The sequence below is a fragment of the Dendrobium catenatum genome, unplaced genomic scaffold (genome assembly GCF_001605985.2).
Source record: "Dendrobium catenatum unplaced genomic scaffold, ASM160598v2 fragScaff_scaffold_231, whole genome shotgun sequence".
Taxonomy (NCBI): domain Eukaryota; kingdom Viridiplantae; phylum Streptophyta; class Magnoliopsida; order Asparagales; family Orchidaceae; genus Dendrobium; species Dendrobium catenatum.
Window position 1 is genome coordinate 5,005,687 of NW_021318693.1, and position 11,734 is coordinate 5,017,420.

The 11,734-nt window shown below is 35.4% G+C and overlaps 1 protein-coding gene across 1 annotated transcript; it reads left to right on the plus strand.

Annotated features, from left to right (window-relative positions):
• The first annotated feature begins 233 nt into the window (after positions 1-233).
• LOC110098129 (thylakoid lumenal 15 kDa protein 1, chloroplastic) lies at positions 234-6,454 on the plus strand. Its single transcript, XM_020824860.2, has 5 exons — positions 234-570; positions 666-761; positions 860-932; positions 4,392-4,453; positions 6,290-6,454. Exons 1-5 carry the CDS (start codon positions 301-303, stop codon positions 6,452-6,454), a joined length of 666 nt encoding a protein of 221 aa, XP_020680519.1. The 5' UTR covers positions 234-300.
• The last annotated feature ends 5,280 nt before the right edge of the window (positions 6,455-11,734 follow it).

Here is an 11,734-nt window from a genome sequence, read left to right on the forward strand (position 1 = left end):
CAAAAGTTCACTTATATAATGTCGAAAGCTTTCAAAATATATTTTTTCAATATATATATATTTTAGATTATTATGGATATATAAAGTTTATTTTTCTATTAAAATGACACTCCCCACTAAATATATAAAGTTTATTTTTCTATTAAAATGACACTGCCAAATAAATCCTTTAATTTGCCACGTAGACGCCTTTGCCCGTTACTTATCCAGGACCGATATCCCGCTCGGTCCAGATAAGAAGGGAAGTCATAAATCGTACCGTGTCTTGCAAAATCCACTGAAGTGTTTGCAATCTCTCTAATGGCGACCACTGCCCCATCTATCAGATGCACAGTGCCCATTACTACGGCACTATCCTCATCGAAACCCTTCTCTGGTACCCTTCACGGGGGCTTTAGACTGCGGCCTCCGACCTTAGGAATCCTCTCCTTTTTTGAAAAAACCCGGCGGAATTCACCGGGTTCTGGCATTTGCTTACCAAAGGTCGTCGGAGAAACCTTGGTTCACGCGGGCACTCTTGCCCTGCTCACTGCTTCACTTTCCTTGGTCGATCCAGCCCTTGCCTTTAAGGTGCGCTTCAAAGCTCTCGGTTGCGTTTCTTTAAATGTTTTATAAATATGCCATTGCCGGTTTCATTGAGGAATTTGGAATTTGCGTTGGGGAAGGGGGGTGGACCGTATGGAGCGGGGGTGACGAGGGGACAAGACCTCACTGGAAAGGATTTCAGCGGCCGGAGTCTCGTAAAGCAGGATTTTAAAACTGTAGGCTACAGAAATTCAATTCTTTGTCCAACTTCTTGGGATTTTTATTTGGATTTAGTTCTAAGGTACTTTTTTGTGCACTTCTTTGTTCTTGGAAGTCGATCTTACGGCAGGCCAATTTCAGGGGAGCTAAATTACTGGGTGCCAGCTTCTTTGATGCTGATTTAACTGGTTAGATTCTCGTCTTCTTGCAATAAAATGAAAATTACTGGTGAAATACGTTTGAGTGCGTCAATTCAATTTTTGATAGTGGTAAAAGAAGTAGAAAATAATGTTTTCTCATAGTGACATTTAGTGGTAAAGCTATTTTATCACTTAAAAACAACTTATGCGGCTAGGACCAATTCCTCCTCAGACGATGTTTGAGTGAAGGGATGAAGTTATGACATGTTTAGTAATTGTTTTGAATGGCATAGGTATGTTATTTGTTTCTATGACACAATGTGCTAAAACTTAGGGCCTTTTTGTGATCACTTTTGTTTTTTGTTCTTGTTTTTATTTTTAAAAAATATTTTTTATTTTAGGATACAATGGAGGAAAAGGATTCATGTAGTCGACCCCACGTAGTGGGATAAAGGTTTGTTGTTGTTGTATTTTAGAAATGTACATACATAGCATTCAAAACTAAAGGATTTACATATTTAACACACAAAAATCACTATGTAAATACATATCACTCATAACGTTAAATAACATAAAAATTAACACCTTGTACACCATCTCCATTACAATCCAACCACGAACAACGAGTTGTTGATTTGGAATTCTTTCCAAATCTAAATCAGCCTTGATTTGTAAGGCTTTGATGGCTGATTTATGTAATTGATTAGGGAGTGATTATTTTCCTAATTAAGTTTATTTGATTTTAGATTTAATTGGAGATTTGATTGATACATTAATTAAAACCCTGGGAGCTGCTATTGAATGCAAGAGATGAAGAGAACTTATTATCATGTTCAAAATAATAAATTATAACCACGAGAAAAAATGTGATCTTTAGTGGCTTCAGGCGTGGAGTCAAGGGCTTCAACCTCTATGATCAAGTAGAGAAGAAGATTGTCATTAGCAGAGATATTACGTTCGATTGAAGCCTTGGGACTCTAAGCAGGTAGAAAGTTCTATTGGGACCACAAATGCACTGCATAAAATGGAGTTTGATGCAACTCCATTTGATCCACAGAGGTAAATCATTTTTACTTAGGTACCTGATTTAGCTGCAGATTAGGAGGTTGAAGATGGTGTTGAGGATGAAATTTTTGCTCAGGAATTTATTGCGAAGAACAGGACCAGACACCCAAATATCTCAAAACTAGTTTGGTTGAGAGATCACATTGCATTTGCACTTTCAGTCACGAAGGTTGAAGTTCTTAGTCACTATAAGGAAGCAGTGAACAGTCATGATGGTGATCTATGGAAGAGGACTATGAATGAAGAGATAGAGTTTCTTTAGAAGGATGCTACTTGGAGGTTGGTGAAGCTTCCTCCAGGAAAAAAATCCATTGGGTGCAAATAGATACGTGCAAAGAAGGAATGATCTTATGGAGCTGATGCACAATACAAGGCTAGGTTGGTGGCAAAATGCTCTGCGCAATGGGAAGGGATTGCTTATGATGAGGTGTTCTCACCAATGGTTAACAATCCCCGTAGTGGTGCATGCCTCATGAATGATTGTCCATTTGTTTGAAGAACTACGCCCGGCTTGATCCCTTAGGAGGGGGGTACGTAGGCAACCATCTGGATGCAATCGTTCTTATATTAGAGCTTGATTTGTCATCTTCCACTTTCTGAAGTGAAAGATAAGGTGGAGATTTTTTATTTGAAATTCTTTCTAAATCCAAGTTTTCCTTGATTTAGAAGGCTTTGATGACTCAATTATGTAATTGATTAGGGAGTAATTATTTTTCTAATTAAGTTGATTTGATTTGATATTTAACTTGAGATTTGATTGATGCATTAATTAGGAATTTGATTGGGATTAGATTAGCAAGCTTTTTTTTAATTTACTTTGGCTCAAATCTATAAATAGAGCCTTGGGAGTTGTTGAATGCAAGAGAGGAAGAGAGAGCTCGTTGTAATTCTCTATTGTTCTCCAATATAGTGAACTCATCATCCCCTCATGGACGTAGGCATTTTCGTTGAACCACATAAATCTTCGTGTTCTTTGTGTTGTTTGTTGTGTAATTTTTTTCCACTGTGATTGTTTGCACAACACAAGGGTGGCAAGCAAAATTGATATCGACGGTGGGATCTCAGCACGGGACAGAGGGGTGGGGGAATCGAAGATAAGGCTGAGCATGCAATCTCGCACCCTTCCTCTCTCTTCTTTATCGATGGAAGCTCCATCTGGGAAGAAGGGGAGCGGCTGTGAAAGCCCCTTTAGAGAAAGATCCAATCAAAACTTTCTCATGTATGATGAGATTCATCACTTCTTCATCATCGTCGAGGGCTTTGTTTACTTCTATGATATGGTGCTATATTATGTAAATACTAAATAGTGAAGTTTATGTGTTAAATATGTAAGTACTACAGTTTTTTAGTGCTATATATGTATATTCACTTTTTATTTTTATTTTTTAAAAATAAATAAAGTTGCTTTAAAAATATTTAAAACAACTTTAAGTTGTTTTGAGTATTTTTAGAAATAACTATCACAACTGGTTGTCACTGCCATCATTGTCATTGACCACAACCACTTTCATCGCTTCGCCGGTTGTCGCCACTATCCTACTAGTGGCTATCGCCACAACCACATAAATCAACTTATTTAATATTCAATAAAAATAAAAAAATACATATATTTTTAAAATATCAAATGTCACAACTTGAGTCCGGAAGGTGGTACACACTAATAACACGAGATATGATGAAAGAATAAGAAGATATATTTTGTACTCACAAGAAGCATCATGCATGTACAAGTAATATACACCAAACATATATCAGAGTAACGAGGTATATCAAATACCAGAAACAACATAATTTACACTTCAAATGGGGTATATCAAACACCAGAAATGATGCCAATTTTAAATGCTATAAATGTTGTGAATTAATGAACTTTAAGATCCCCATATTTGAATCCAATACCTTATATCTTAGTAAAGCATCTTGTGTTTGTGTAAAATGCCTTATATCTAATAAATCATCATGTTTATCAAATGGAGTAAAATATTTCATATTTGAGCAATAAACCTTATTTCTAATAACAGGTTTTATCTATGTCAAAACTTTGTATCTATTAAACTGTTATATCTGGATGAATTAGCTCATCTATATTTTGAATGTCTTATATTTGAATAAAACATCTTATATTTATGTTAATAGTTTATCTATCAATAATGTTTGGGAGAGATCATTTCATTTTTTTACTGTATGAGTAATGATAAATTTTTGTGGCTTTATTTTATATGTTGATCTATTTGGGGAAGTGCAGCATTACTCTAAAAATTGAAAAGGGAGATGGATATCCCTTTTGTTTGTCCAAAAAACAGGAAAGAACAATTTTGGTAATTTCTGCTTTTTTCTTGAACAATTTGTTTATTCATGATTCGACATTTTTGCCTTAAGTAAGAAGAATGCAACCTATCATTTGATAAAGTCCTAACCTCATTTTTGAAATCATATTTTCAGGTGCTGATCTTTCTGACGCTGATCTTAGAGGTGCAGATTTATCCTTGGCAAATTTTACTAAGGTAATTGTTGCAAGCTGCAAATAATTTGATGCCTGAAGATTTTTTCAGGGTATATTGTTCACAGTGATTGCTCATTTCTACCACACACACAACTAAAGAAAATGTCAGTTTGGGCAAAGAAGTGTTTTCCTAGGAAGACACTTTGGTGCTCAAGTCCGTAAACTTGTTCAAAGAAACGAATGGCTTGGTAGAAACGAATGGCTTGGTAGAGCCTTCTATTGGTTTTTAAAGTGATATAATGGTGTAGATTTCGAAGGACCATTGCCTTGTTCAATTATTGTTACATAAAGATTGCACACATATAAATCTTAATATTCTTGATCAGATGGCGGTGACTTATCTAAAACTAGTAAATTTTTACAAGCATACCACTTGTCTTTTCATATTTGATTCCTTGTAAAGAATCTAAAAATATTTTTTCTAAACAAATCATCATATAGATCTCAACTATAAAGCACAAATACAAAAAATGGGGACAAGGAGCTAAAATCTCATGTTACATATATGACAACATGGTGTAGTTGTAAAAAGTAGAACATGACACATCATAGATGCAATATTATACTTTATAAATTTTTTATATAAAATATATAATTTCGAGTATTTCCTTCTAGAGGTTTTATCATGTGAGGTATAATATCATGTATATCATCTTTACGAAAGAAACTTGATAATGACAAAATAAAAGCTAATGCTACTAATAATAAAAAGAATATTTCAACCATAAAAAATTAGTAAATAACTCATGTGATTCACATGAAGAAGTTGTTGCACTAAGAAATGAGAGGTTGACAATTTTATAAGATTTGGGGTTTTTTTATTGGTTTTGGGGATTGGTGTCTATTCAAAGACCAAAGTACTTGCTGTTTACTTATTTATGGAATAAGAAAAAATAAGTGTTTCAAATTTTTTGGGAAGGATTTGCTTGTTCTTGGAGTTGATGAGGAGGAAGGATGTTATAGCGGAGACTTAGACTTCGTAATAATTGGTTGACCTGATCTCAATTTGTCTCAGCGGACCCGAGAAGGGTTATGAGGCTACCACGAGGCTTTTTGTTTGTTCTTAAGTCAGAATGAGGTGCAGCTAGACACTTAGTTTAGAAGTTTCAAGCGCATGAAGGCTCTCAACTTATAGAAATTTAAATGTAGACCACCCTTTCTACCGTCGCCAGGTATTGAGAATGCGAGAAGCCATTTTTGGGTGGTTGATTGTTATACAATTCTAGGTTTTGCTAATCTTTTAGCTTCTTTAAAATTCTTGAGCTTTCCTATCTCTAAGTTTTTTAATGTTAGTTGGTATGGAGTAGGAGGCTAAGGATTCATTTTGCTAGAGAGAAAATAATCAAGATTAGAGAGTGTACAATTGAGGGATAAAAGTTTAAAACTATTTAACAATCAGATAATAACATTATTGTAAGAAGCTTGTCGTTTAAAAAACTCGGCGTGTCAGAGCTGTCTCGATGAGCGACATTAAAATAATGGAGTTTGTAATGGGAATCAACTGGAAAGTGAAAAACCCTTGCTCACAAAAGATAATATATACCATTAAATTTGATGGAACTATCAATAGTGTAGGATTTTGACTCATTGAAATAGAGTTAGAATGCAAATGTATGTTTCTAAAGAAAATGATATTATAGTTTGTTTTTTGGTACTGACTCATTTTTTTCCTAGACTTTTTCCAATATCTTACAAATGTTTATTTAAAATTGAATTAATTAATGATTTGATCAGGTTGCTAATTTCAATGAACCTGAAGAATGTTCATGATCATGTTTAGCGTTATATATAGGTTAAAATATTAGAATTTTAGTAATATGTGCACAACTTCGTGCAGGCAAATCTAAGTAATGCAAACCTTGAAGGTGCACTTGCTACTGGAAATACGTCTTTTAAAGGATCAAACATTAAAGGAGCAGGTATGCTATTGATTTATATGTTGTCATGTTTATCATTCCTTGATTTCTTCCGTGATATTAAATTATTGTTACTAATGAGCTAAAAAATGTTGTATTAAAGGCCAGTTATTTTGGATTATAGATTTTTATCATGAATCATCATAATGTTAGCATTTATTGTTTTGAATTTTTGGTCATGTACTTGAATAAAACAAACGTAACTATTCATTTTATTGTGATGGGACAAACATTAAGAACTCTATATTTTATTAAATTGAAATATGGAGAGATGACAGATGGAATTGAAAATATCACCTATTGAGAGCCACAGGAGGAATGTGATGCCATATGGCTCAGGATTAAAGTTCTGTAATGCAACTAGTATGGTACGTAATATGAATTCATACAAAGGGATTTGATAATTTGTTATTCAAAATCAACCAATTAATTTAACAACTTTATTTAAATATTAACCATCAATATAAGAATTATAACTTAAATGATAGTGAAATGATCAATTTAATTTGAATAAATCAAAAAGATTTTTTAACAAGCAGATGTAATTTAATTCTTTAAAAAAATGCCATATTTGAATAAAATCAAGAGTGTATATATATATATATATATATATATATATTTGAAATAAGAACATGAAATGAAGTTATCAAAATAAGAAAAATTAGGCTTCATGTCAATGCAAATAAATGACTTCCTCCGGAATCAGGCGGTTGTCCTCGTACCACATTTGAAAGAATCACACAATCACTATGAACACACAAAATTGAAAATTAGAAATAAAAATTTTATTTAGCCTAAGTTTTAATTATATCTTTAGAACATTTATTTATAAAATCCTCATCCCCTATCCTAGACATAGAATCATCTTAAGACAATTTTAAATTAAAATCCCAAAATATAAGAATAAACTTGTTGAGTCCTGGAATATTCGCGGCGGTAGAGAAATATGAAGTTTAACATCTTAGCATTGTACGAAGATCCAACACATATGTAAATAAGAGAGAGGGTTTAGCGTTCATAAGAGATACCAGAGTTTTTACGTTGAAACCCCTAAAAAGGGGGAAAAACCACGGGGCTTGGCCTAGTTTTAATGAATCCACTAGTATTTGCAGTCGATTACAAATGAGGCCCTTCCTTAGGAGAAGACCTTGGCTTGATGTCACAAATGCACATCATATATAGCACATTACATGGTGGGAGTTACATATAAATGTTTGTTTGGTCGGCAGGACCATAGTTGATGGGATAGAGGTCGGAAATATCGTAGTTGGCAGGAGACTGAGGTCAGAAAGACCGTTGTCTGGTGATGGAGGTCGGGAGGACCATAGTAGGCGACGGAGGTCGGAAGGACCATAGTCGGCAGGAGACCGGTGTTAGAAACACCGTTGTCTGGTGATGGAGGTCAGAATGACTATAGTAGGCGGCGGAGGTCGGAATGACCGTAGTCGGCAGGAGACCGGGGTATGAAAGACCGTTGTATGGTGATGAAGGTCAAAATGACTATAGTAGGCGACGAAGGTCGGAAGGACCGTAGTCGGCAGGATATCGGGGTCTGAAAGACCGTTGTTTGGTGATGGAAGTCGAAACGACCATAGTAGGCGACGAAGGTCAAGGATCGTAGTCGTCAGGAGACCGGGGTCTGAAAGACTGTTGTCTGGTGATGGAGGTCGAAACGACCATAGTAGGCGACAGAGGTCGGAAGGACCGTTGTTGGCAGGAGACTGGGATCTAAAAGACCGTTGTTTAGTGATGTAGGTCTGGAGGATCATAGTAGGCGACGAAGGTCGGAATGACCGTAGTCGGCAGGAGATCGGGGTCTAATAAATTGTTGTCTGTTGATGGAGGTCGGAAGGACCATAGTAGGAGACGGAGGTCGGAAAGACCATAATCGGTACGAGATAGAGGTCCGAAAGACCGTAGTAGAAGGGCGATACTTTGGGAGAACTCTTGGCGTCAAGTGGTGGCCCAGCAAAAGTTCGAGTCTCAAGTTGTGGTATGGTAGAATTCTGGGCCTCAGGTGGCGATCTAGCAGAAGTCCGGGACTAGGGTGGTGGTCCAGCATAACTCTGGGCGTCAGGTGGTCTCCTGGTGGAGCTCGGGGTCTCAAGTGGTGGTCCGGCAGAAGTCCGGGCCTCAGGTGGTGACCTGGTGGAGCACAGGGCCTCAAGTGGTGGTCTGACAGAAGAACGACGTCAGGCGGTGGTCCAGCGGAGGTGAGGGTCTCAAGTGGTGGTCCGGCGGAGCTCAGGGCCTCAGGTGGTTGTCCGGCGAAGCAACGACGTCAGGCGGTGGTCCGGCGGAGGTGAGGGCCTAAAGTGGTGGTTCGGTGAAAGCGAGGGCCTCAGGTGGTGGTCCGGTGAACTCAGGCGGTGGTCGAGGAGGAGCTTCTTCCTTCTATTCTTCCTTCTTCTCTTCTTGCTTCCCTCCCCCTTTTCAAGAGGAATGAGGGGACTATTTATAGATTTCTGGAGTGGCATGACCCGTAAATAGGTGAAAGATCAAGGGTAAATGGGGAGTGGTTGGATGGACGGCTGATATTGAATCCCTTGATCATGTACCATTCGTCAGACATTTGAAGGTCTTAATGATGTCGGAATTCAGAGATCTTGGGCTCTTTGGATTCGTCTCGTCGAGCCGCTCGATTCGACTATAAGCACGTAATGTTTGGAAACCGTTTGGTAATCCAAATTGGGGTTCAAACATTCCAACAACGATTCGGGTCCTCGATTTGGACTCATTTGGGCTCGGATTGAGACGAATTTGGTGTCGTTGGGTTCGTATTTCCGAGACGTTTAGTTTGACTGTAAGTTTGTTGAAATCAGAGTTCGGATGGTCCCAATTTTAATTTTGGAAGTTTCCAACTTGATTTCGCATTGAGATTCGTGCCCGATCAAGATACTTTTTTGATGACGTATCAAAACTTTAATTCAAAACCTAAACTCCTCATCCCACAAACAACTAAATATCAAGTGGCTATAGAATCCAAAGCTCATAATCAATCATCACGTAATAGAAGAAAAATTGTAGGTTGCACGACAAAATGCACGAATATTGCTGCAATTTGTTAGCTTTCACAAGAAAATTCTTTACTCAATAAAACCAATAGGAAAATTTTGGAACATGCATGTGAAATACGCTATCAATAGTTGACATCATCTCAATACCCCCTATAACAAGATGTAGAGAAGTGACTGATAGAAGATGTATTACAAACATACCAAAAAGAGGTGGAAAAAGAAAATAATATAAGAAATTGATAGTGTGCTAATGAAATAATGTTAAATTAGACATTCAAAATTCAATTAGTACTAGAATTTCTTGTAGTTTTCAATATAGGCATTAGTTTTGATTTCAATATTGGCATTATTTTTGTTATATTGCAAAATTTTAAATGGCTATTCATTGTATTTAATTTCTTAAAGGTTTTTTATGGGGGGCCCTTTTGTATTTAAGTGCATCAAAACTTTATCATTAGATTTGAATTCCACACTTCTCATATTCACTTCTGTAAAAAATTTGTAATTATCATTGCTAGTTGTTAATTTTCTACAAATATCATGTAAATAATGTAAATTTTGCAAATGATATTAGATATATAATAAAACGCGAGGGCAATAATATGCATTGTATGGGATACTAATAAACTCCTATAATTAAATATTATAAATAAAAAGCTAATGCAATTTTAAGAAAGTAAAATGCCCTATTGTGATATGCCTATATTGACTATATTCTCCTTTAAAAAAATCACCCAAATGGCTTAAAAACTAGTTTTGATGAATTATGTACCTTTATAATTGACCAGAGTTATAGAGTTCTCTATTTTAGGTTTATTTTATGACAATTTACTTTTTTCAAATTTCTTAAATATTGACGTCATTTAGCTCTCGTCATAAGATTCATTATATGAATTTGTATATCACTAAACTTGGAATTAAAGACAAAGTCAGCATCAATTTGATCATTTGCTATAATCATCAAAATTTGCATTTTTTAGTTTGCGTATTTGAAACTACTTCAAATATGATTAGGTTATATTCACATTCATACCTAAGTTTAATCTATAATAAAAATGTAGGTTCAAATATAATTTTATGCTCAATTTTTCTCTCAAATTTTAATTTTGACTTTTGATCAATAATATGTTCATCTTCATGAGCATGATCTATTGTAAATGTTGATTCATATTCAAAATCATCCAATAAAAATCATTTTGTAAAAACAAAATATCTTTTTACATCTAGAACATCAACAACAATAACAACAACAACAACAATAACAAGCATTTATCCAATTATGTGGGGTCGGCTATATGAATCTTTTTTCTCTATTTTGTGATGTTAATAGTCAAATTCTCATCTAAATCTAATAAAGAAATGACATTTCTAATATTTTTTAACAAAGTCTTTTTAGGTCTACCTCTACCTTTCTTGATATAAGTCAAATCTAATACATTTACTATCCTAATCGGGTCATCAGAAGGTCTTCTTCTATGTGACCAAACCATGTAAGGTGACTCTCTCTAATCGTCTCTTCCACTAGAACTACTCCAACCTTTTAATGTATATGCTCATTTCGTTCCTGTCTCTAAGAGTAAAGTCACTCATTCACCTGAGCATCCTCATCTCTGCAACACTTTACTTAATATTATGCTTCTCTTTTAATGGCCAACATTCTGCACCATAAAGCATTGTAGGTCTTAGTACAATCTTATAGAATTTGCCCTTAAGTTTGAGAGGGACTTTTCTATCACACAACAAGCCTGATACACTCCTCCACTTCAACCATCTAACTTGAACTCTACTAATAGCATCCCCATCTATTTCACCATCACTTTGAACAATAGAGCCAAGATATCTAAAACGTGTACTCTTATTAATGACTTGATCATCCAAAGTTACAATCCCCCACTAGATCTATTATTACTAAAATTACACTCCATATATTTAGTTTTAGATCTACTCAAACGATAGTCTTTAGACTCTAAGGTTGACCTCCATAATTCATGTTTACCTTCAACTCTCTGTCCAATCTTATCAACAAAAGCATACACTAGGGTACAACCTCTTGCAAATGTCTAGTGATAACAGCCATGTCTAAAGCAAAAAGATATGGGCTTAAGGCTGGTCCTTGATGTAATCCAACAGAAATAGGAAAATACTTGGTGAAATCATCTTGTGTTTTAATACAAGTAACAACTCCTATATATATCCTTAATGACTTGAATATAAGCATTATTAACCCCTTTCTTATGTAGAACTCTCCATAACACTTCTCTTAAAATTTTATCATATGCTTTCTCTAAATCAATAAAAACCATATGTAGATCCTCCTTATTCTCTCTATACTTCTCCATCAAACCTCTC